The 27,061-nt window shown below is 35.4% G+C and overlaps 1 protein-coding gene across 6 annotated transcripts in view; it reads left to right on the top strand.

Moving 5' to 3' along the window:
* LOC125668273 (SMC5-SMC6 complex localization factor protein 1-like) overlaps positions 1 to 27,061 on the top strand; it is a 54,415-nt gene that overhangs the window by 18,783 nt on the left and 8,571 nt on the right. For 3 of the 6 annotated variants that reach the window (XM_056162273.1, XM_048902178.2, XM_056162274.1), the window contains 9 exons: positions 3,948 to 4,015; positions 12,570 to 12,635; positions 15,394 to 15,594; positions 16,684 to 16,838; positions 18,353 to 18,469; positions 19,536 to 19,695; positions 22,821 to 22,974; positions 23,169 to 23,320; positions 25,351 to 25,439. In XM_056162273.1, the coding sequence (XP_056018248.1) occupies positions 3,948 to 4,015; positions 12,570 to 12,635; positions 15,394 to 15,594; positions 16,684 to 16,838; positions 18,353 to 18,469; positions 19,536 to 19,695; positions 22,821 to 22,974; positions 23,169 to 23,320; positions 25,351 to 25,439 (1,162 nt within the window). Of the gene's footprint in view, positions 1 to 3,947; positions 4,016 to 12,569; positions 12,636 to 15,393; positions 15,595 to 16,683; positions 16,839 to 18,352; positions 18,470 to 19,535; positions 19,696 to 22,820; positions 22,975 to 23,168; positions 23,321 to 25,350; positions 25,440 to 25,540; positions 25,552 to 25,596; positions 25,608 to 27,061 lie in introns of all 6 variants that reach the window. The other 3 variants (XM_056162276.1, XM_056162275.1, XM_056162277.1) reach the window with 3 other exon arrangements.

The following is a 27,061-nucleotide window of genomic DNA, read 5'->3' as shown; positions in this document are numbered from 1 at the left end:
GCGGTAGGTGATAATACAATAAATATGCATCTTACATATGTTTATTTTAACTCGTGTTAAAACTTTAAATATGTTTTGATGTTTACTATTGAATTAATTCACATAGAATGAAAGTACTGTTGCTTTGGGGATGTTTTTATTACTTTCTGTTTGAAATTACTTGTATATTCATGCTCTGTAAGTGTATGTTAAAAACGCGGGAAATATAACACACCCGATGTAAGCTGTGCATTGTTACCTGCGACATTTTTTATTCTTTTTCTCTCTTTTTAAACCAAGCGATTATCAAAAACAAAACTTTCATTGTTTTTTAAATTATAAAAAATAACTGAACTAATTGAGAAAAACATATTAACAGCAAGTGCTGTTTTCCAAATTCACACTTTTTGATTTCTTTTTAACATCCACATTACATAGTAGATTCCCTCGATTCTCCGAGGCTCTTAGCTGACGATCTCAAAGTGGAGGATGGGAATATTTGTAGCAAAATAAAGTGTTTTAAATCTATGTATAGTGTACTTAGGAAAGGTATGATTAAAATTATTGATATTTTTTGCTCAAAATGACGTGTTTACATAACCCGTACATGATTCCTTGGCTTAACGGTTTCCCTTGGATATTACATCCAGCATTTTAGATTTATGTGCACAAACACCATATACATGTTATGAAATTTATAGCATTATATATCATAATTTTAATAGGCCTAGTGGTTTGTGAATTTAATTTACATTTTGTAAGACTGAAAATTAACCGGGGATTATTTAAAAGATAGGCCTAATCAAAAAATTAAAACACAAGGGATTTTTCATTTGTATTTTATTTTACTTGTATATTTCTAAACATATTTTCACTTTATCCTGTGTCTGGTTATATCTGACAAGTCTTTGTTTCCATTGTCTGTCATTATTACTGATGCTTAGCGTTTGACGTATTATTACTGATGCTTAGCGTTTGACGTATTCCTGAATCGGAAACGAAAATAGTCTCTTTTTAGATAATGCATGAATAAACCACGTGATGCCATGCAATCACTACCTTATGTCTAGTATTTTAATCAAAATTTACTGCTCAATTATAAGAAAACTCAAACTTGAGTTGGAATTTTTTTTTCTCGAGAAGTCAAAGTCTGATGGCGAGACTGTTGTCCCATTAATGACAAGGACGTTATATTTAGTAATGGGGGATTAAATGTGTAACTTGTAAAGTGTCCAGTGATTTAACAATCTTTTTGTTTCAATAGGATGATAATTTTCAATAGGACTTTATTTTCATGCCTCCATAATTGGAGATTCAGGGGCATATGCCATATACTTTTTAGCTCACCTTAGCTGAAGGCACAAGTGAGGTTTTCTAATCAAAATTTGTCTGTTGTCCGTCGTCATTGTTGTTGTAAACTTTTCACATTTTCATCTTCTTCTCCAGAGCCACTGTTCCAATTTCAACCAAACTTGGCACAAAGCATCTATGGGTGAAAGGGATTCTAGTTTGTTCAAATGAAGGGCCACGCCCATTTTCAAGGGGAGATAATAGTGAAATAGTGAAAATACATTGACAACTTTTAAAAATCTTCTCCAGAACCACTGGGCCAATTTCAACCAATTTTGGCACAAAGCATCCTTGGGTGAGGGGGATTCAAATTTCTTCAAATGAAGGGTCGTGCCCTTCTCCAAGGGGACATTATAGTAAAATAGTGAAAATAAATTAATTGGTGACATTTAAAAATCTTCTTCTCTAGAGCCACAGGGCTAATTTCAACCAAAGTTGGCAAAAAGCATCCTTGGGTGAAGAAGGGCTTTCAAATTTGTTCAAATGAAGGGCCATGCCTCTTTCAAAGGGGAGATAATTGCAAAAATACAACACTTCTCAAGAACCATTGGACCAGAAGAGCTGAAATTTACATGAAAGCTTCCTGACATAGTGCAGATTCAAGTTTGTAAAATCATGGCCCTTGGGGGATAGGTTGGAGCTACAACAGGGATCAAAGTTTTGCATGTAAATATATAGGGAAAATCTTGAAATTTGGACTCAGGTGAGCGATGTGGCCCATGGGCATCTAATTGGTTTGTTTGTTAGTCTGTTTATCTGCAAAAACTTTTAACTTTTGAATGGACAGAGATCATGGTGGCGAATCATGTGACCTAGAAAAATGACGACGAAAGTCAACACAAAGGAAAATCCAAATGGTAATTCTATATGCCATAGAAGCAGAGAACATAGACACAGTGTTTTGTTTTCACTCTGACCACCAAAAACTGTGTCAATGTTCTCTGCTTCTGTTGCATGTAGAACTACCATTTTAGTATAGATTTGTTCTTGAGAAAATTTTTCAAATGTTGATATAATTTATATGACAGTTTGTTATTGAAAAAGGTGTTTCTTACTCGTTTGAATTTTCCCGTGTTGACTTTTGTCGTCATTTTTCTGGGTAATAGGTCATGCCAAAGTCACCTGATACGCCACTCTGAGATAGGGCTTTCATATTTCACATGTGTATTCCCTATGAAAAGACCTTTTTTTTGCACCATCATTTTTATATACCCGTCAAGACAAATTGTTTTTCAAGGTCAAAGCTCAAGGTCGTATCATTTGTTAGTTAACCCTTGTTGGCAGAATACAGACCGAACTGTAAGCTCCAGGATTTTACAATTTTGTACATTTGATCTCTATGATAAGAAGATGCCTATTGTTTTTCAAGGTCAAAGGTCGAGGTCATAGTATCACTTATGAGGAAAAACTTGTAAGCAGTATACACACATACCTGTAAGATCCACGATATTACAACTTGGTACATTTGATCATCGTGGTGAAAGGAAGATAGATGCCTATTGTTTTTCAAAGTCAGAGGTCAAAGGTCTAGGTCATAGTATCAGTAGGAAAACCTTGTAGGCAGAATACAGACAAAACTATGGGGGCTAGGACTGTCAAACTCGGTACTTATAGTCCTCATGCAAAGTGGAGGAATCCTATTGTTTTTCAAGGTCAAGGTCGTAGTATCACTTAATAGGAAAACCTTGTGGGCAGGATACAGATTGAACTGTAAGATCCAGGATATTACAACTTGGTACATTTCATCAATATAATGAGAGGAAGATGTCTGTTGTTTTTCAAGGTCAAAGGTCAAGGTCATATTATCACTTGGTAGGAAAACCTTGTAGGCAGGATATAGGCCGTACTATAGGGTAGGACTGTCAAACTTTGTGCACATACACCTTATGCCAAGTGGCGGTTGCCTATTGTTTCTCAAGGTCAATGGTCAAGGTCAATGGTCAAGGTCAATGGTCAAGGTCATAGTAGCAGGATGCAGATAGAACCATTGGGCCTAGGACCATCAAACTTGTACACATACACCTTCTGCCAAGTGAAAATAGTATATGATTTATCTGTTTTTAATGATGCAAAGAAAGTATGTCACACCCTGCTGATTGCTGATACTACCTTAAGCCAAGTTCTACAAATCATGGCATAAGAAAAACACCCTATATTAGCTTTTCACGGGCGTATTATGTACCATTGGCTATATTCTTGTTTACCTTCATTTTGGAGTTTGAAACCTTGGTTGTAACTTTTGAAAGTTTAATTGTGTTTTCAGACCAAGAATTCATTAATAATTAAGAGCCTAAATCTGCTTTCCATTAAATTAAAAGATACTCTCTATTGATTTTTCAAATTTTTTTTGGATCATGCATTTACAAAGTCTTATAGCACCAAAAATTAAGGAAACAGCTTTATGTCCTTAATTTTTCACACAACTTTGGTACATGTTTTTTAAAGTCCAGTGTTGAACTGCAAATAACTAACATTGCATATGTGCATATATTTCACTGTACCTTGTACTATGTAGTAAACGGAATGTTGACTATTTTGTGTCATGAAAGTACCATACAGGGAGATTTGTCCAAGCAGTTTTAAAAATTCTAGTTCAAGACCCCTGTTTGATGTTTCAGATTCCAGCCGGAAGCGAAAGATGGTGGACAATTTGGATAAAGCTGTACGTCAGTTAAAGAGGTGCAAGGTAAAGTGGTCTGATGAAGGCTTTATTGCCAGTTTATTGCACTTCTCCATCCTATGTTTCAATAATTTGTTTGAATGATTTTTTGAAATTTCTTGACCAACATGGTTGTAGGGCCAAAAAAAAAAATATGTGTGTTTCTGGTTTCCCGACCGACCCTATTTTTTTAAAGCTGATTTGCCGACCCTATCATTTTTTTCGGCAAAAATCGGAAATTCCGGAATAAAAACTCGGATCTCATTCCGGAAACCGTTCTTCATTTAATATATCGCCAAACATGGCGGCGCACTTACTTGCCGCATCTGCATCCAATCTTCAAGTTACAGTGGAACCCCGTGATTACGTTCCCCCTTTAATACGTTAGTCCGCATATTACGTTGGAATTTCAAAGCACAAAACCATTTCTTAACAACCCTATATAAAATAGACCTCGTTATTACGTTGTCCTAAGATGCCGGGACTCGGTATTACGTTGTAAAAATTCCGACAAGAACGTAATAAACCCCTAATTATTCAATAATGATTCTCAAAATAATAAGCCATTCACACCTTGACTGCCTGAGGCAGTCACCATGTAAATTTCCTGGTCTGTTTGGGGATTAGAGACACTTGACTGATCACGCTTCGATAGATCTATTGACATCAATACAGGTGAATACCCCATATCGAAGCCAGTGATAAACAATTAAATAATGTTTATTTAGACATTGTACTCTATGAAATTTACTTCATTTTTCATATTTTGATAATCGAAGAAATAATTTCTCAACCACCTGAGTGTTCAGCATAGTGTGATTACCTTCGCTATTAAAACTCTATTTACGGACAGCTTTGGTACCAAACATGAAAGATAAGATTTATCGTAGCAATGTTAAAACCGCTTGGGTAACTGCTTGGACATAGGTGACTAAAAGTGTTCAATTAAAAAATTCATGCACCTTGGGTGTTCGTAAATCTCGTCCATACATACACCAATCAAACTGTCCTGTGTTATCGGCCGATTCGTGCACAGCATTTACCTCAGTGAATATTCTAAAATCCCTTGATGCGCACGTGATTTTAGTGCCATCATTTAGCGTTATAAATGAAATCTTCGTTCATCATTATATTTTTTTTTTTATGTGGATTGCGCTTAAATTGTTCTCCGTGTTTATCGTTGGTGAGAATAGTGTGTAAGTGTTGGGTATCGTGTGCGTTTTGTGTCTATAGTTTTGTTGTTTTTGGGTGGGATTTTTTTTTATTGTGTTGTGTATTGTGTAATTAGAGAACTTAATAAAACGATATTTTGTTATTTTTTTAATACGAATGTTGCATACGAACCGGAACAAGTTATTGATAGAAATTTAAATGAACGCATTGTTTTAAAGTTGAACAAAATGGCGGTCCAAGCGAATGCAGAAAAAGCAACATTTATCAAAACATCCTTATGTATCCTACACCGAAATAAAGAAAAGGGATGAGAACATGAATAATTACGGACATTAAAGATAAGATGTAAATAAAACAAAGTATCATAGTCTTTTAAACAAAGAAACAGTAAAAAGCGCTAACATCTTGCAAACTAAATTGAATTGGTCTGTTTGAATGTGTTTGATTTGTTCAATAATAAGGTGTTGATAGTTATGAACAATGCGTTTTGAAATTATATTTGCCCAACAACTTGTCAGAAGTGCAAATTGTATTTTTGCCATCACTTGGCATAGATCTGTCTTCATGCACCAATTTAATATTGCAATTCTAGAAAAGCAGAGGACATAAACCCTACCGGTGCACCTAGTCAGTGCTCTGTTTTGTTGGTTAAGTCTTTGTACCCTGATATTTGAGATTTGTTTGATGTTCTATTCATAATTTGCCTTTATTTCACTTTAACAACATAGGCACACATACAAACATACATTGGTCGTTCTTTTCTACTCATACTTTAACCCCCCAAAAAAAAAATCTAAAAAAAAAAAAAAAAAACCTACCTACCTACCCTATTTTTTTCAGGCATGAAACAGGAAACACACATATATTTTTTTTTGGCCTAGACTGCCTCAACATATTGTCAATATATCCTGTCAAGAGAAGTGTTTCTCAAGTCTGCATACATGTGATAATATTTCAACCACAAATCTGTACAATGGCTGTAAAAAAGCGTGATTTTGTGTGAAAAATCCGAACAGACAAAAAGTGATACAAAATCTGCATTGAATATCAATTCCAAAATGGTTTTGATACACCTATAAATAATTTTAAGCATACAGTAATGCTTGGAGATATTTTCAATTATTCCATAAGTGGTAATAAAACAATATTGCATTTAATATTACTTATGTACTTAAAATATTTCATCATTTCAAATTTTATGATCATATATACATGTACATTGCATTTGAAAGAACAATTTTAGTCAAAGAAAATTCAGGTGATCACATTTGGTGATTACCTGAATGACCTGGAAATGTAAACATTAAGCAATGATATGATCTGTTCTGTTAAGCTATGATATGATTTGTTCTGTTACTGTGAATTTACAGTAAGTGTGAACAACTCAAGTTCGTTCTCCGTCCCGGATAGTTGATTTCAAAACAAATCTGTCAATGATGACGCATCAAGGAAAGAACAATCACTGCGATTGGACCAATATTTAAAGGGGCGGGAATAAAAATAAGTTTAGATGGGCATGCGTGTCTTTACACTAGCGTGTCATTACATAATCTTTTAGCACGATGGAAGAGACTCTACGAAAAGGGAAAACCAATACCAACTAGAACAATGACGTAGATTCAAAAATTACATGCCGAGGGTTTATCTTATGGTAAAATCAGTAAGAAACTAGGCGTCGCAAAGGTCACATGTTATGAAATTGTCAATCAGTTTACTGTAAATGGAACTGTTGCACTGAAAGTAAGGAAGACTATGTCGCCAGCGAAGCTCACACCAGATGTACTTCTGTTTATCGAGTATGAAATTAAAAAGAAGCCAAGTGTATATTATAGAGAAATCAGACAAAATTTATTAAGAAGAAATATTTGTACCCCAGACAATATACCATTGGTGTCTTTAATTTGTGGAGCTGCGGGGAATTTTTTTGGGACTGACTTTCAAGAAACTGGAAAAAAAGAAGAAAAAAAACGAGAGAAGGATGAACGAAGTGTTGAAAACTTTTTTGCTACTTTATTGTTATTGTAATATAGGCTGAGTCAGTTACATTTTTTTTGACGAAGCAAGTGTCGTTCGTACAGCGGGGAATCACAATCATGGGCATGCAGTAAGGGGTGGACCAGCAATAGAAGGCTCGTCCAATGCTAACAAAATGCTGAATTTCTTTAATAATGCGTTACATGTACAGGAGAGGGTTGGTTTGGGGAATTTAGTTTTTGCTAGAATTCACAGAACTTGCAGTTGTTTATTCAATTAACAACATCCAGCGATGGTTACTTCCGAATTTGTTACGAAAATGTAGGTATATATATAACAGTAAAAGACATCAAAGCATCCAATTTCCATGTGTTGAAAATAAATGTTTTCTCCAAGTAGAATATCTATTGATCTTATTACTTAATCTGACAAATCATTTTAGGGGCGAGATCAAATGTTCAATGTCTGACAAAACTGAGTTCGCATAGTTCTCACCAAGACCCCCCCCCCCCAAACTAATTGATTAACAAGTAAAACAAATGAAAGTGTACATTGAAACTATTAAATGTTTATTAAATTGTATTATGTGGTTTTTAACAGTCAGTTGTCTTTTTTTTATGCCCCTGAGATCGAAGATCGGGGGGCATATTGTTTTTGCCCTGTCTGTCATGCTGTAATTCTGTCATTCTGTTTGAAACTTTAACCTTGCTAATAAATTTTGAACAGTAAGTGATAGAGCTTTGATATTTCACACAAGTATTCCTTGTGACAAGACCTTTCCGTGGGTTCCAACATTTTTGACCCTGTGACCTTGGAGTTTGAGCTACTTTTTGAAAACTTTAACCTTGCCAATAACTTTTGAACAGTAAGTGATAGAGCTTTGATATTTCACGATACGTTTCCATGGGTAACAACATTTTTTACCCTATGACCTTGACCTTGGAGTTTGACCTACTTTTTGAAAACTTTAACCTTGCTAATAACTTTTGAACAGTAAGTGATGGAGGTTTGATATTTCACATGAGGATTCCTTATGACATGACCTTTCCATGGGTACCAACATTTTTGACCCAGTGACCTGAACCTTGGGAGTTTGATCTACTTTTTGAAAATTTTAACCTTGCTTATAACTTTTGAATGGTAAGTGGTAGAGCTTTGATATTTCACATGAGTATTCCTTGTGACAAGAGCTTTCCGTTGGTATTAAACCTTTTGACCTTGACATTTGACCTACTTTAATTATTTTTTACATTGGTCATAACTTCTAAATGGTAAATACTAGAGCTTTCATATTGTACATGAGCATTTCTTGTGACAAGATCTTTCTACTGATACCAAAATATTTGTCCTTGTGACCTTGGCCATCTTTGGAATTGGCCATTATCGGGTGCATTTGTGTTTCACAAACACATCTTGTTTCCACTAAAATGTAATCGATGTCGGATGACAAACTTTTTTTACCCCTTCTTTACCGTAACTATTTGAATTAAAAAATTTATCCGACATAGATCTTTTGATCTCGCCTTTAGTTAACTGTCATTATCCAATGCTTGTTGAGATTTCGAAAATATATTCTGAAAGATTTATTTAAAAACAAAGATATGGTAACTGCGAATGTGAAAGAGACAACAAAACAAAAGCATTGTTCTTAAACGATCAAAATCGCCTTTAGAAACGGACTGAAATTTCTGATCACTTAAAACTGACAAGTATCTACAGGAATTTAAGGGAGTAACCTTTGAATTTTTATTGGCATATAGAAGCAACTGTGGATCCTGCCTTTTCCCACAGCGTTTTCGATCCTGTCTTCTTCTTTTTTTTCAATATTCAACACTATTTGAATTCTGGGATATTGCCATCCTGCCTTTTCTTTATATACATATCGGGCCCCGCCTTTTTCACCCTGTATCCCACCTTTTTATTTCAAATTATTTTCATGCCCCCTCCCATACCTATTGATACTGCGATGGATTACAAGTATGGCACGCCGTTTTTTCATGTATTCCTCTTTAAAAGATCAAATTTATAAGGTATCTCATTTAAGTTATATCTTGTAAAGTTTACGAGATATCTTGTATCGTTTATAAGATATCTTATAGTTTTTTCTTTATAAGGTATCTTATAGTTTTTATATGCCCGTCTTAAGACGGGCCGTATTATGTTATGGCCTTCATGTCCGTCCGTCTGTCTGTCTGTCTGTCCGTCTGTCCGTCCGTCTGTTAGCTTTTTCGTGTCCGGCTCATAACTTAAATACTATAAGGCCTAGAATAATCAAACTTTGTCAGTTGATACATCTTGGGTAGAAGGTGTGTCGCACATTTAAATCAGGTCGCTGTGACTTTTAATTAAGAAGATATGGCCAAATATGGTAAAACCCTGTCCGGCTCATAACTTGAAAACTATTTGATCTAGAATCATGAAACTTGGTCAACTTATGCATCTTAGGTAGAAGGTGTGTCTCACTGTACTTTAAGGTCACTGTGACATTTAGTTAGTGATTTTTTGAAAAAAGTATGTTATAATTGGTACAATCCCTACTCATATAAGAGTTTTGTAGAAAACCTCATTCAAAAATGTTACATCAAGAAAACACATTTTTTTTTATGATATACTGTACAGCTTTTTTTAGCCTATGTAATGTTTCCTTTGTTTCTAACAATAACATGAGAAATTCCACTTGTCCCATGGGAGTAGCATGCAAAGGGCATTTTGACAAGACTAATTAATGAGTTTTGTGTAGAGCATCTCTGATCAACATGATCAAGCAGGTGTTATCTTTATCTCTAGGGAATTGGGCAGAGAGATCTTAGCCTCTTAATTGCAGATATACCAGAAATTATTTGTGAAAGTGAATTTGTTTGTTGTGGTTAGTCTTTATTTTCAAAATTAATTTGACATTGTACTATATAATTTTTAATTTTTTTTCTCAGCAACCTATATGCAGAGTATCATTTCTCACTAAGACAACAAATGATTGCAATATGTATAAAGGCCTATTTTAATGATTAGTATTTTGATGTTTTGTTATGGCTGTGGCATTGTTCAGAAAAAAGATATACAATGAACAAAGCTGCAGATTGGGCATTTGTGTAAATCTGAACAGATGAAATAGTATTGCAATAACCATATTAAAAAATGTTAATTCAAGAAACTACACATTCTTCATTATATACACTGTACTATACAGCAGTATATAACAAACAAATTATTTCTTTTGTGTCAGTAACAAGAGAAATTTCCCTTGTCCCATGGGTGTAATTATCAAGCAATTCAGGAGGCATTTTGTTAACAGAAAAATTGAATTCTGTCAAATTACAGATTAATTAATGAGTTTAGAAGATTTCTGTTACAGCAATCTGATCAAGGAGGTGCTATCTATATCTCTTGCAATCGGGAATTGGGCAGAGGAATCTGGCCTTCTAATTGATCTGTCAAATTTTAGAACAGTTCTAATTGGTAGCCATTACTTTGAAAGTTAATTTGGTATAAAGTTTAAGAATTAATATGATATTGTAAAATATATTTTTATTTTATATCTCAACAACAAGGTGCAGATTGTCATGTCTCACTAAGATGACAGTTTTACAGTCTAAGAATAAACATAATGACTAATGTTTGATGTTTTATTACGCTGTGCATTGTTCTTCATTCCTTAAAATACAATGAGCAAAGCTGCAGATGTGCATTTCTCAAGTCTAACACAACCAGTTGAGAAATATATGATGTATTATTTTTTTCTAATTAATAACTACACCATAGGAAATGCACCAGTGTTTGAAATAACCGTTTTTAATCTATATTTATTTATATTGACATCACCATGCATATTTTACTTTTATACTTGAAGATTTGACAAAGGCAGATACTGATATATGTATTTTTTGATATGTTGAATAAATCAACCTTTTTGAGTACTCCCATTTATTGTAAGTTGTTTGCTTGGATAAAGGGCTATCTTGCACTTTAATCATTTCATTGAAAACATTTGGGAAAATGTTTTTATATCCTTTTAAAAATCATTAAGCTTACATTATCAATATTTGAAGCAATGTCACATGAGGCCATAAAGTGGGTAAGATTCTTAAAGGAAGGTTGACATTTGGTTCCATGCATACCTATCTCTTCATGGTGATATGTTCATGTTAACAATATGTGACGGGCGTATCATGTGCCGTGGCGGTGCACTTTATTTCTTTATAAGGTATCTTATAGTTTTTTCTTTATAAGATATCTTATAGTTTTTTCTTTATAAGATATCCCATCACTTACATTTTGTATGTGTATTAGCTGCAGAACTGTAGCGCTCTGAAAAAATACTGTTCCGTCACAATATTTTTTCAGAGAGCTACAGTTCTGTAGCTAATTACTTATATACATGTAGTATATGATAAACTTTACAAGACATTTTATTAATGTAATCTTAAATCCCCGTTGTCAAATCAAAACCGATATTGAATCTCACACTACATACGGTGCAACTATTTGGAGCATGTCATATACTTGCCAATAGGTTTCGTTCACACTTACTGTAAATCCACAATAAGCTATGATATGATCTGTTTGGTTAAGCTATGATATGATCTGTTCTGTCAAGCTATGATATGATCTGTTTGGATAAGCTATGATATGATCTGTTTGGTTAACTATGATATCTGTTTGGATAAGCTATGATATGATCTGTTCTGTCAAGCTATGATATGATCTGTTTGGATAAGCTATGATATGATCTGTTTGGTTAAGCTATGATATGATCTGTTCGGATAAGCTATGATATGATCTGTTCTGTCAAGCTATGATATGATCTGTTCGGATAAGCTATGATATGATCTGTTCGGATAAGCTATGATATGATCTGTTTGGTTAAGCTATGATATGATCTGTTCTCTCAAGCTATGATATGATCTGTTTGGATAAGCTATGATATGATCTGTTTGGTTAACTATGATATGATCTGTTTGGATAAGCTATGATATGATCTGTTCGGATAAGCTATGATATGATCTGTTTGGATAAGCTATATGATCTGTTTGGTTAAGCTATGAAATGATCTGTTTGGATAAGCTATGATATGATTTGTTTGGATAAGCTATGATATGATCTGTTTGGTTAAGCTATGATATGATTTGTTTGGATAAGCTATGATATGATCTGTTTGGTTAAGCTATGATATGATCTGTTTGGTTAAGCTATGATGTGATCTGTACAGATAAGCTATGATATGATCTGTTCGGATAAGCTATGATATGATCTGTTCGGATAAGCTATGATATGATCTGTTTGGATAAGCTATGATATGATCTGTTCGGATAAGCTATGATATTATCTGTTCGGATAAGCTATGATATGATCTGTTCGGATAAACTATGATATGATCTGTTTGGTTAAGCTATGATATGATCTGTTCGGTTATGCTTTGATCCTTTATATTCTACAGATGACGCACAGAGGTGACTTATGGCACCCCACCGTATTTACAGGATTGTCGGCTGAGGAAGATCAGGTAACGAAAAACAGTTTCAGTGAACTCATTTACAATGAATTCTCACTTACAGTAAAATGCAGTTACAGAAAACTCGCTTGTAATAAAATCTCTCTTACAGTAAAACAAAGTTACAGCAAACTCACTTGTAATGAATTTTCACAGTAAAACACGGTTATAGCAAACTCGTTTATAATGAATTCTCACTTACAGTAAAATGCAGTTACAGAAAACTCGCTTGTAATAAAATCTCTCTTACAGGAGAACAAAGTTACAGCAAACTCGCTTGTAATGAATTTTTACAGTAAAACACGGTTATAGCAAACTCGTTTATAATGAATTCTCACTTACAGTAAAATGCAGTTGCAGTGAATTCGGTTGTAATAAAATCTCTCTTACAGTTAAACAAAGTTACAGCAAACTCGCTTGTAATGAATTTTCACAGTAAAACACGGTTATAGCAAACTCGTTTATAATGAATTCTCACTTGCAGTAAAATGCAGTTGCAGTGAATTCGGTTGTAATAAAATCTTGCTTACAGCAAAACAAGGTTACAGCGAACTTGCCAATAATGAATTCTGACAGTAAAACACGGTTATAGTGAACTAACTTGTAATGAAATCTCACTTACAGTAGAACACGGTTACAGAGAACTAGCTTGTAATGAAATTTCACTTACAGTAAAACAGTTACAGAGATCTAGCTTGCGATGAAATCTCACTTAGAGTAAAACAAAGTTACAGCAAACTCGCTTGTAATGAATTCTCATAGTAAAACATGGTTACGGCAAACTTGCTTATAATGAATTCTTACTTACAGGGAAGTGATTTTCATTCCCTATAGTTTTTTTTAACATATCATAAACTTACTGTCAACTGAGGAAAAGTTTTTGTCATTGCCGAACATACATATGTATGGTAACATAAAATTTGATTCGTTGATTTGCCATCGCGACTCTGTGCAGCAGCCAATCAAATGATCCAGACATATTACATACGATGATTTTTCGGCGAGTTTGCCCACAAGTGATGAGTAAAAGACAAGATCACTCGTGGGTATCTGACGATGATGGATCTTGGGAATGGGTGATAATAATACCGATACAAAGTATTGATGCGTAGTGCACTATGGAACAGTGAAGAGTTCTTTGATGCAACGATAAAGACATTTGTGTTTGTAGATGATTCTTGACATGTATTGGAAATTAAAATTAAAAAAAGCAAATACAGTGGAACCCCGTTATTACGTTTTCCATTTTGTCATGATAAAATAACGTAATACCGGGGGCAACGTAATAAACGTTCCCAGTTAAATCCATTAAAAATATCATTTGGAAATTGTATATTGTCCGTTGGTACTCCGTGAAGGGGTGTGTGAATATATGTTTACTGTTTCTTTGTTTAAAAGACTATGGTACTTTGTTTTATTTACATCTTATCTTTAATGTCTGCAATTCTCCATGTTCTTATTCCTTTTCTTTATTTCGGTGTAGGATACATAAGGATGTTTTGATAAACGTTGCTTTTTCTACATTCGTTTGGACTGCCATTTTGTTCAGCTTTAAAACAATGCGTTCATGTAAATTTCTCTCAATAACTCGTTCCGGTTCGTATTCAACATTCGTATTAAAAAAATAACAAAACATTGTTTTTATCAAGTTCTCTAATTACACAATACACAACACAATAAAAAAAAATCCCACCCAAAAAAACAACAAAACTATAGACACAAAACGCACACGATACCCAACACTTGCGCACTTTTCTCACCAACGATAAACACGGAGAACAATTTAAGCGCAATCCACATAAAAAATATAATGATGCACGAAGATTTCATTTACAACACTAAATGATGGCACTAAAATCACGTGCACATTAAGGGGTTTTTAGAATATTCACTGAGGTAAATGCTGTGCATGAATCAGCCGATAACACAGGACAGTTTGATTGGTATGGACGAGATTTACGAACACCCAAGCTGCATGTCCAAACAACGGACAATTTTTTAATTGAACACCTTTACTCACCTATGTCCAAGAAGTTACCCAAGCGATTTTAACATTGCTACGACAAATCTTGTCTTTCATGTTTGGTACCAAAGCTGTCCGTAAATAGAGTTTTAATAGCGAAGGTAATCACACTATACTGAACACGCAGGTGGTTGAGAAATTATTTCTTTGATTATCAAGATATGAAAAATGAAGTAAATTTCATATAGTACAATTTCTAAATAAACATTATTTAATTGTTTATCACTGGCTTCGATATGGGGTATTCACCTGTATTGATGTTGCTTGATCTATCGAAGTGTGATCAGTCAAGCGTCTCTAATCTCCAAACAGAGCAGGAAATTTACGTGGTGACTGCCCCAGGCAGTCAAGGTATGAATGGCTTATTATTTTGAGAATCACTATTGAATAACTAGGGGTTTATTACGTTTTCGTCGGAATTTTTACAACGTAATACTGAGTCCCGGCATCTTAGGACAAAGTAATAACGAGGTTTATTTTATAAAGGTTTGTTAAGAAATGGTTTTGTGCTTTGAAATTCCAACGTAATATGCGGACTAACGTATTAAAGGGGGAACGTAATAACGGGGTTCCACTGTATTGCAAGGGGTGGGCATGTGGAATATTATGCAAATGACTTGATTTGGGACCTGTAGGGGACATGCATTGTTATGCAATACTTTTAGAATGCTTATTTTCTAAATTGAACTCACATGTATGTAATTATGTTAAAGATGATTAAGTGTTGGTTGATGTGCTTGTTGACAGGAGCCTGTGGAGATCGTCCTTCCATTCCCAGCTAGCTTGGAGGGGATGATCCTGGCCTGCTTTGAGGAGGACAGCAGTAACCCCAATTTCTTCCTGGCTGGACTGGACATGGTAGTGTCCAGTATCTCTAACAGGCAGTCCCCTACAGCCAGCATTATCAAAGTCATTCTTCATGGAATGCTGGAAGTTCCTGGAACGAATGTAAGGAGGAATAGATTTTTTCTGTTCAAATGTAACGCTCAAGCTCTAATTCACTGGTTCACCAAATAACTATTGGTACTCATTTTAAGATATTCAAAATTTAGTGCTGTTGTAGGCCAATGACTGTTTGTCACAACCATAAATTAGCGTGGTCAGTGTTGGACTAAATTTACAATTTGATAACTATATGGGTATCTGAAGTGGCAGGCTTATGCACCCCCTTTCATAAAACATCCTTTTCTATTGTCTTTCCTTTTAAATTACTTCCATGATTACAGATTGTCACTTTAAAATTGATTTAGATATACTTTCCGTCTGAAAATTTTTATAAAAATATTTTGGCAACAAATGGTTTTGCATTGAGTTAGTGTTTAATTATTGCCAAATTAATCACCCCAATCCATCACTGTATCCACGTAATTTATATTTGATTCTGTACTTAAATTCATGACCATGTCCACAGATTTTTTTTCTGATTTTGTCCTTGAGGTAAACATGGTATTGCATAAAAAAAATCAGGTGTCAAATGTACATAGACTGAATGTGTTTATTTAAGCGTGTAAAGGTTGTGTTTTTGCTTGTAGCGTACCAGATACGATTTGCTTAATTTTAGGTAAATTCTCGTCCGGAAAATGCGGAGGGTATAATGTTTTTGACCTGTCCGTCAGTCCGCCAGTCCTTTTCTTGCTTAATAGAATTTCCTGAAACTTTGTAGTTAATAAGGACACACAGTGTAGATGTTCATATTGCCAGGAAATTCTGATTCAATAATTTTTTTGGGGAGTTATGTTCCTTTTGAACTTAGAGTTTGAGCCCACCTGTCCTGTTTTTGTCAGTGCAACTCCTCTGAGACTGCTCAACAGAGTTAATGAGGACACACAGTGTAGATGTGCATATTCCCAGGAAATTCTGATTCAATAATTTTTGGGGGAGTTATGCCCCTTTTGAACTTGAGAGTTTTGAGCCCGTCTGTCCCATTCTTACAGTAATTCATAGCATTACAATTCATCATGTGAGGCTTTGTCAGTAAATTGTAGATTCTTTTGAATAAGTATGCATGCAGTATCACAATGACATGTTGTTTATTAGAGTTTTCAGACTGATTTAATCCAGTATCGATGTTACGATGTCCTTATGAAGATTCTTAATCTTCACCCCCCTACCACCCCCAGGGCAATCGACCTTTACCAAGCCGTGCTCAACAATACAGATGATGTAACCTGTGACCAGAGGAACATAATCAGGTACTGCACAGATAAATATATTCATAGCAGTTAATACAAAACCCTAATGATAATTAAGTTTCTATGTACAGTACATACAGTGTATATTTCATATACACGTATGCAGTATTTTTTCACCATCATGTAAAATCCAAGATTTTTATGCCCCCCTTTGAAAAAGAGGGGGCATATTGTTTTGCAACTGTCGGTCGGTCGGTCGGTCTGTAGACCATGTGTTGTCCGCTCAATATCTTTCGACCCCTTTGCTTGATAACAACCAAACTTGGTACAGGGGTTGCCCCTGGAGAGTAGATGATCCCTATGGATTTTCAGGTCACGTGGTCAAAGGTCAAGGTCAAACTGCTGGTCTTAACCCCATGTGGTAGACCATGAGTTGTCCGCTCAATATCTTGAGAACCATTCACTTGATTGTAATGATATTTCATATGTGGGTTGGTTATAAAAAGAAGAGGACCCCTATTGTTTTTCAGGTCAAAAGGTTAAAGGTCAAGGGTCAATCTACTCTGGACATAGGAATATACTGTCCGCTCAATATCTTGAGAACCCTTTGCTTGACAGACATCAGACTTGGTACACTGGTACATCATCAGGAGAAGATGACACCTATTGATTTTGAGGTCACATGGTCAAAGGTCAAGGGTCAAACTGGACATAGGAATATACTGTCCAGTCAATATCTTGAGAACCCTGTGCTTGACAGACATCGAACCTAGTACACTGGTACATCTTCAGGAGAAGATGACTACTAATGAATTTGAGGTCACATGGTCAAAGGTCAAGGGTCAAACTGAACATAGGAATATACTGTCCCTTCAATATCTTGAGAACCCTTTGCTTGACAGACATCAAACTTGGTACACTGGTACATCTTCAGGAGTTGATGACCCCTATTGATTTTTAGGTCACATGGTCAGTCCACTCTTGACATAGGAAGATATTGTCTGCTCAATATTTTGAATTGATGATGCTACTCTCAATTAAATGATGTGTGTGTGTATAACCCTTTTCAATTTTGCACCATTGGGGGCATATGTGTTTTACAAACATCTCTTGTTGCACTCTAATTTGCCTCTCACTAGTAAGTGCATCACTAATTTTTGTGTCGTTTGCGTTGTGACACTGAAAGAGGAGTAACACACCAGAGAAATTTGGTATGATTGAAAAGTAGAGGTTATGTACAATAATATTTTGAAATTGGAAAATTTCATATTTAATACTTTATTTAGTATATTGCAGTTTAGCTGGAAGTAATTAAGGAAAAAATTGACTTCATTGCCAGTAGGGGAAATCATGTATTATTATGATTGATTGCAATTTTTATAAATATGATAATTCTAAAAGGGGGAGAGGGGTTTGTTTTATCATTTGCTTTGTATGTACAGTGTGTGTATGTGTGTGTGTGTATGTGTGTGTGTATGTATATATATTGATCTGAAAGTCAAGAGACGGTGCAGTACACTTGAAGTACAATTATTTTGTTATAGGACATTGACTATTATTTGTTCACATTACAGATCTTTTCTTCAAGCGAGAAGTGATAAAGATGGTCCATTATTTCCGAAGGGCCGTATTCTGCTGCTGCAGTTTATTGTTGCTGCCTTAGAAGTCAACCTTCAGCATTACCTGGACAGGTTTCTAATTTCAGATATTCTTTGTAATAATAAGACCCATCCTTTCTCTCCTCACTGATTTCTTTCTAACCTCATGTGAAGTATGTCTATCCTCAGGTATTCGGATTATTGTTTGGTGGTTGTCTATCTTCAGGTATTCGTAGTATTGTTTGGTGGTTGTCTATCTTCAGGTATTCGTAGTATTGTTTGGTGGTTGTCTATCTTCAGGTATTCGTAGTATTGTTTGGTGGTTGTCTGTCTTCAGGTATTCGTAGTATTGTTTGGTAGTTGTCTGTCTTCAGGTATTCGTAGTATTGTTTGGTGGTTGTCTATCTTCAGGTATTCGTAGTATTGTTTGGTGGTTGTCTATCTTCAGGTATTCGTAGTATTGTTTGGTGGTTGTCTTATCTTCAGGTATTCGTAGTATTGTTTGGTGGTTGGTTGGTTGTATATTGTTTAATGTCCTGCTTGAGAATTTTTCACTCTTATGGAGACGTCACCATTGCCAGTGAAGGGCTGCAGAATTTAGGCCTATGCTAGGCGCTTAAGGCCTTTGAGCAAGGAGGGATCTTTATTGTGCCACACCTGCTGTGACATGGGGCCTCTGTTTTTGCGGTCTCATCCAAAAGACTGCCCCATTTAGTCACCTCTCACGACAAGCAAGGGGTACTGAGGACCTATTCTAACCCGGATCCCCGGGGGTAGGGTACTGAGGACCTATTCTAATTCAGATCCCCACGAGGATATAAATCGTGTTGAGGTTACACTAGAAGTCTCTGAGATAAGGGTACCCATTAAATCCATCTGAGATAAGGGTACCCATTAAATCAATTACATATTTCACATGAAGTCGCCGAAGTCACCAACAATGATGATGAAGTCACCAACAATGGTGACATCTCCATGTGAATGAAAATTTTTTGAACAAGATGTTAAAAAATATACCTCCCAATCACAATTTATATGGTGCTTCCAATACATAACAATGCGCAAATTGAAGAATATTGAGTATCCACATAAATTTATCCACAGGAATTGAAATAATTTGACAATGAATGGATTCGTATGTGACATGATTTTGTTATAGGATAGATAAAGGAGAGATGGGGACGAGGAAACTGAGAGGATGCATGTTTGCCCAAACCTTGTGGCCAGGCAGCACGTTGATGTCATTTAATTCCACCTGTAAGGAGTTGGTCCTTCTCTTTGGGCTTTGTATTACAGAGGACATGGACAGTCTGTTCAAGGTGACTACTTGCAAAAACTCAAATTCGGAAATTTTGTGTGTATTTATGTTTGGGAGATCGGGTCAAAATACCTATTTTTGTGGAGTATAAAGAGTATCAGATTTCATTATTGTACTTTGAACTTGACAACATATAAAGAGTACTTACCAAGAATGTTTTGGGCACCATATAAAGTTACTTGGAATTAATTCTCTGGTTCTCAGGCCAATTTTTTTTCAAAAACAGATGAGGGAGGGAGGCTTTTTATCCCCCTCTTCTTTACCATTCACTTGGCCGTAATGATATTTCATATGTGGGTTGGTTATGAGTAGAAGAGGACCCCTATTGTTTTTCAGGTCAAAAGGTCAAGGGTCATTCTACTCTGGACATAGGAAGACACTGTCCGCTCAATATCTTGACAACCCTTTGCTTGAAAGACATCAAACTTGGTACACTGGTACATCCTAAGGAGTAGATGACCCCTATTGATTTTGAGGTCACATGGTCAAAGGTCAGGGATCATATTGGACATAGGAATATACTGTCTACTCAATATCTTGAGAACTCTTTGCTTGACAGACATCAAACTTGGTACACTGGTACATCTTCAGGAGAAGATTACCCCTATTGATTTTGAGGTCACGTGGTCAAGGGTCAAACTGGACATTGAATATACTGTCCGCTCAATATCTCGAGAACCCTTTGCTTGACAGACATCAAACTTGGTACACTGGTACATCTTCAGGAGAAGATGACCCTTATTGATATTGGTCACATGGTCATAGGTCAAGGGTCAAACTGGACATAAGAATATACTGTCAGCTCAATATCTTGAGAACTCTTTGCTTGAAAGACATCAAACTTGGTACACTGGTACATTTTCAGGAGATAACCCCTATTGATTTCGAGGTCACATGGTCAAATGTCAAGGGTTAAACTGGATATAGTAATATATTGTCTCCTATATTCTAAGAATTATTTACTTGATTGACACCAAACATGGTACACTGGTACATCTTGAGGAGTGTATGTTTTACAAACATTTCTTGTGTAAAATGCCTTGCACTTATTGTGAGAAACCCCTCTTGTTTCTGTTGTTTATATTTATACACTGCCATACAATGCCATTTTTATGTATTTATGTATATATATGTTACATTAATGCAATAAGATATACATGTCTTATGGTAATTCCCCATACCATGTCAAATAAAGTTAGAAACGCTATTCATGAGTCACAAACATTATCACACGTTTAACGAACCCGATGACATTTTAGTGAATATTGTAGAATGTATTCCTGTCCATTAGGACTGATTATTTGAAAGCAAACAACAAAAATAAAATTGAAAACAACAACATACGAATTGCAACATTACAAACAAACTGGTTATATGCAAAAAAAAAAAAACAAACAAAAAACTCAGGAGAGCGAATGCTTATAGTTAGGTCTATACGTCGCACAGTCTAAACTCATATTTCTGACGTGTCTAATGATTTCAGATCATACGTAGACAGATTTCAAACATTTATCTCGACTAGGTGTCATTTGTGTTCTTGTATGTATCCATGGGTGTTACATGTAATTTTCTTGTATCTAAAAAACTGTTCTGGTGGGCATGACCTTCTCTGATGTTTTAGTCAAGTTTATTTGATTTGGCATGTATGCGGTACTACATGTTGTTAACACTCACATCGCATGGCTGTATCATATAATGTTAAAAAACTACCAGGAATAAAAAATTACCAAGGGGATGAGGAATGCAGAATTCGGGTGTTTTAATATTTGAATTTCCCAAAATTTGTACTGTAACACGAGCCTAGGCTAGAATTCTCTGACTGGGCATTAACAAATGTAAAAGTCATTCCAATCTACATAAATTTGTTTGTTTCAATGATCTGACGACATAACAATCTGACGACAGTTTATTTTTTCATCTATTGTGACATTATGTCAGTTTTCATGTGACGTAGTCTATGGATAAATCTAATATTTCGAGTCTATGTGAATCACTATGTGATTGGACTATAGATTTCTTATTTCAGGAATTCATCATATATATCATCGGTCATTGATACTTTTTTTCTTGTAGCCACAGGCATGGCATTGTCTTGCACCTTATAGTAAGCTCCACGGTACAGTTTTGATTTTCCAAACTTCAAGCCCGATCCCTATAAAGCTTACGGCAATCAATGAAAGTGGTTTTTAGTTATTTTAAAGCTTTAATGTTTTAAACTGTGTTTCACAAACCACCCTGTGATATTTCTTGAAATGGTAATTTAGTAATGTACATGATGAATTAAACATGTTTGCAGGGATAGGAATTTTAGACACTGTTTTGCAATATGCGTTTTTTCAAGGGTTTTAACAAAGAGGGGGTCATTGGGCTCTCAAATGGTCAAATAAGTGGTTACTCAAATTCAATCCATCCAAGACTAAAATGAATAAGGCAAGATATTTTTTAATTGCATTTGTTTATCAGGAAACATGTCAATGATCTAGAATACATATCAATTTTAGAATTTTATCAAGGTTGTAAAAAATTTTTTAAATAATTGATAAAGGCTTAACTCTAAGAAATATGAAAAAAAAAACTACAAATGTGAGACATTTTCATAATTACATGGTTTACATACATTTTTTTCTGTTTATATCAGTCTAGATGAACATTAATCACAGCTATTTTAAACATAAAATCCATGATTTTCCACACAGTATGCATATCCCCATTTGAAAAGTGGAAATATTTTCATTCATGGATTCATTTTCAGTTACATTGTGATCCTTTGGGGCTAGGTTGGGGCCACAATATGGGATTAAAAATTTTTCATGGGAATAAAGATTGATAAAAAAAATATTTGTAAAAATCACAACAGCTGAACAATGACATGGCCAAGGTGATTCAGGTTAGCGATATGGCCCATGGGCCACTTGTTGTGTCAGGGCTGAGAGTTAGAGGGGTGAGTTCTGTGTAATAAGGTCATATGATAAAGTAAGATTTTGATGTTATTTACAGAGAGATCTAGTAAAACTGACCATTAGGTTGATGTTATTTACAGAGAGATCTAGTAAAACTGACCATTAGGTTGATGTTATTTACAGAGAGATCTAGTAAAATTGACCACTAGCTTGATGTTATTTACAGAGAGATCTAGTAAAATTGACCACTAGCTTGATCTGTATGGCTGTCCTCTTGGTACAGTACGTGGAGACAGGTCAAAGGGTCGCCCTCTACGAACCCATTGTACCTAGCCCCACAGCAGCCTCGCTACTGCATGAAGCTACTCGACAAGTTCCAAGTAAGATCACCGTGGAGAATAATTAATGAGAAGATAGTCAAGTAAGATCACCGTTATTTGTGGAGAATAATTAATGAGAAGATAGTCAATAATTTTGATTTATAAAGGTATTAATGGAATTTTATGTTTTAACAGCTCTAATTGCTGCATGTTTTATTTTGATATTAAAATTTGATTTAACATTGTGATTACAGGTACTCTAAGCAATGAGTTATTGAGGACCATTTTAAGGAACTTGACTCCTTCTTGGATCACAGTTCATTTCTGCTATTTGCTCCTTAGAAACTTAGATGATTATTTGCTCCTGCAAGAGTTACCAACTGATGATGTTGATCTTCGAGAAATTGTGAGCCCTATATCTTATACACATGTACCAATCTATCTTCTGTTATGTATTACTTGGTTCCTAGACTAACATTGACAAAAGTAGATGAGGAGGATGGGTTTTTTTCTTCTGTTTACCTTATAGAAAAACAGATAAGAGATTTTTCCAAAACTTGCCACCTTTAATCATTATAATGCTCAAATAGTTTCACTAAGAAACATTTCCTTTCTATTTACCATCATAACTTGTCAAATATGTAGGTCTTGATTTACCCTCACTAACTGAAATTAAACATCCAAGTTCTGAGGTTTAGGGAGCCGAGCATTATAGAGTTCTAACATTGAACAAGCCTCAGAAAACCCCCTACTATGTGCTGTTGAAAATACTGCAGTTGTTTGTTTTTTTAGCTTACCTGAGCTGAAAGCTCAAGTGAGCTTTTCTGATCACTTATTGTCTGTCGTTCGTCTGTCAACTTTTCACATTTTTTACTTCTTCTCCATAACCACTTGGCCAATTTCAACTAAACTTGGCAAAAAGCATCATTGGGTGGAGGGCTTTTAAGTTTGTTCAAATGAGGGGCCATGCCTCTTTCAAAGGTGGGTTAATCACAAAAATGCAAAAAAGGGTGGGGTCATTTAAAAATCTTCTCAAGATTCACTGGACCAGAAGAGCTGAAATTTACATGAAAACTTCCTTACATAGTGCAGATTCAAGTTTGTAAAAACCATGACCACCAGGGGTAGGATTGGGCAACAATAGGGGATCAAAGTTTTACATGCGAATACATAGGGAAAATCTTTAAAAATCTTCTGAAGAACCACTGGGCCAGGAAAGTACAAATTTACATAAAAGCTTCCTGACATAGTGCAGATTCAAGGTTGTTAAAATCATGGCCCCCGGGGGTATGATGGGGGCCACAATAGGCGATCAAAGTTTTACATACAAATATATAGGGAAAATCTTCTTCTCAAGAACCACTTTGCCAGGTAAGTTTACATTTTCATGAAAGCTTCCCTGACATAGTGCAGATTCAAGTTTGTTAAAATCTTAGTCCCTGGGGTAGGTTGAGGCCACAATAGAGGATCAAAGTTTCACATACAAAATATAGGGAAAACCTTTAAAAATCTTCTCAAAAACCAGTGTGCCAGAGAAATTTACATTTACATGAAAGCTTCCTGACATAGTGCAGATTCAAGTTTGTTAACATCAAGGCCCCTGAGGGTAGGGTGAGGTCACAACAGGGTATCAAAGTTGTACATACAAATATAATGGGGAAATCTTTAAAAATCTTCTTCTCAAGAACCACTGGGTCAGAAACATTTACATTTACATGAAAGCTTCCTGACATAGTGCAGATTAAAGTTTGTAAAAGTCGTGGCCCCTTGGGGTAGCTTGGGGCCACAATAGGGATCAAAGTTTTACATGCGAATATACATAGGAAAAATGTTTAAATATGGGCCAAGGTGACTCAGGTGAGCTATGTGGCCCATGGGCCTCTTGTTAAATGTTGCTATGACCAAAACTATGTCAAAAGTTTTACTAACAGGAGTATCTAAATTACAGTCTAGAATTTCAGAATTTTTTTGTAATGGATGAGTGCATGAGAGAAATTTTATTAAACATGTGACTCTATAACGAAGCAAATGTACTCTCGATCTCGTGAACTTCTTGATCTCTTGAACTTCTCGATATCTCAAACTTTCAATCTTTTGAAGTTCTCAATCTCTCCAAAGTGAAATGTAGGTCCTATAAAACATATTTCATTTTTTTCCCGTCTAGATCTCTATCAAGTGGTGTTAACAGATACACACCTTCAATTAAGTGTATGTTTATTTCTGTTTGGACCTTACCTGGATAATGGCAAATGTCTGGGGCTAGCTTGGCCATGTTAATTAGGTGTTACATAGTGATTAATTGTTTCATTGGTCCATATTGTTTAACATCAAAATTACAACCCATGGAATTAATCCCATGTACAATATACACATATTTGTCTTATTTAACTGGACTGTGCATCGTATTTATTAAATGGACTGGTATTCCTGTTTCAGGTCACAAAGTTCTTCTTTTTATTACCGACAATAAACAGCAGACAAAGTAACATACTCCAGAGGCCCCACCAAAAGAAGGTCGATCACAGGTTAGCTTTACGTGTATTGTACTATACAGGCCCCACCAAAAGAAGGTCGATCACAGGTTAGCTTTACGTGTATTGTACTATACAGGCCCCACCAAAAGAAGGTTGATCACAGGTTAGCTTTACGTGTAATGTACTATACAGGCCCCACCAAAAGAAGGTTGATCACAGGTTAGCTTTACGTGTAATGTACTATACAGGCCCCACCAAAAGAAGGTCGATCACAGGTTAGCTTTATATAAGTGTATTGTACTTTACAGGCCCCACCAAAAGAAGGTCGTTCACAGGTTAGCTTTACGTGTATTGTACTTTACAGGCCCCACCAAAAGAAGGTCGATCACAGGTTAGCTTTATATAAGTGTATTGTACTTCACAGGCCCCACCAAAAGAAGGTCGATCACAGGTTAGCTTTATATAAGTGTATTGTACTTTACAGGCCCCACCAAAAGAAGGTCGTTCACAGGTTAGCTTTATATAAGTTTATTGTACTTTACAGGCCCCACCAAAAGAAGGTCGATCACAGGTTAGCTTTATGTGTAATGTACTATACAGGCCCCACCAAAAGAAGGTCGATCACAGGTTAGCTTTATAAAAGTGTATTGTACTATACAGGCCCCACCAAAAGAAGGTTGATCACAGGTTAGCTTTATATAAGTTTATTGTACTTTACAGGCCCCACCAAAAGAAGGTCGATCACAGGTTAGCTTTATATAAGTGTATTGTACTTTACAGGCCCCACCAAAAGAAGGTAAATCACAGGTTAGCTTTATATAAGTGTATTGTACTTTACAGGCCCCACCAAAAGAAGGTCGATCACAAGTTAGCTTTATTAGCTCTTCTGAGCCAAAGGCTCAAAGAGCTAATGCTATGGCCATTTGTGCGGTGTGCGGTGTGCGTAAACTTTTTAGAAAAAGGGCTATAACTCAAGAACCCCTTGGCCAATTTTTTTCAAATTTGTTACAGGGTATCATTGGCCCAAGGGCTTTCATACATACTAAATAGAGGGATGTGACCCTTTAACAAGGGGAGATAATCAGGAAAATACAAACAAAAATAGTGGTTGCTAAAAAATCTTCTTCTCAAGAACCACAGGGCAGATTATCACCAAACTTACACATAAGGATGAGGATATGTTGTAGATTAAAAATTGTTCAAGGCATTACCCTGGGGCAAAGGGCGTGGTCTCAAGGTCACTTTAAAGTTGACCTAAATTTAAAATTTTTTTAAATTCCTTAAATCTTAGATATTTTAATCATTATAAGGACTAGGATCATCAAATTTTGACAGTTGATGCATCTTAGGACCTTGTGTCAAGTTGTCTCAAAAGTAGGTCACGGTGACCTACTTTTTGAATTTTGCAGGTATTTATTTTAAAATTAATTTTGATGCATATCTTGGACACTTTGAAGCCTATGATCATCAAAACTTGTCAGTTGGTGGATCATGGGACCTTGAAATGCGTCAACTGAAAAATAGGTCACCGTGACCTACTTTCTGAATTTTATGGCTTATCATTTATAGATATATTTTAAGTTGTTATTTCAAATACCGAGAGGTTTAGAATCATCAAATCTTGTAAGTTGATGCATCTTGAGGCCTTGAAACATATTTATAAAAAAGTAGGT

Source organism: Ostrea edulis, chromosome 4 (assembly GCF_947568905.1).
Source record: "Ostrea edulis chromosome 4, xbOstEdul1.1, whole genome shotgun sequence".
Lineage (NCBI taxonomy): Eukaryota > Metazoa > Mollusca > Bivalvia > Ostreida > Ostreidae > Ostrea > Ostrea edulis.
Note: the sequence above shows the minus strand (reverse complement) of the source record. Positions and strands in the feature narration are given on the sequence as shown.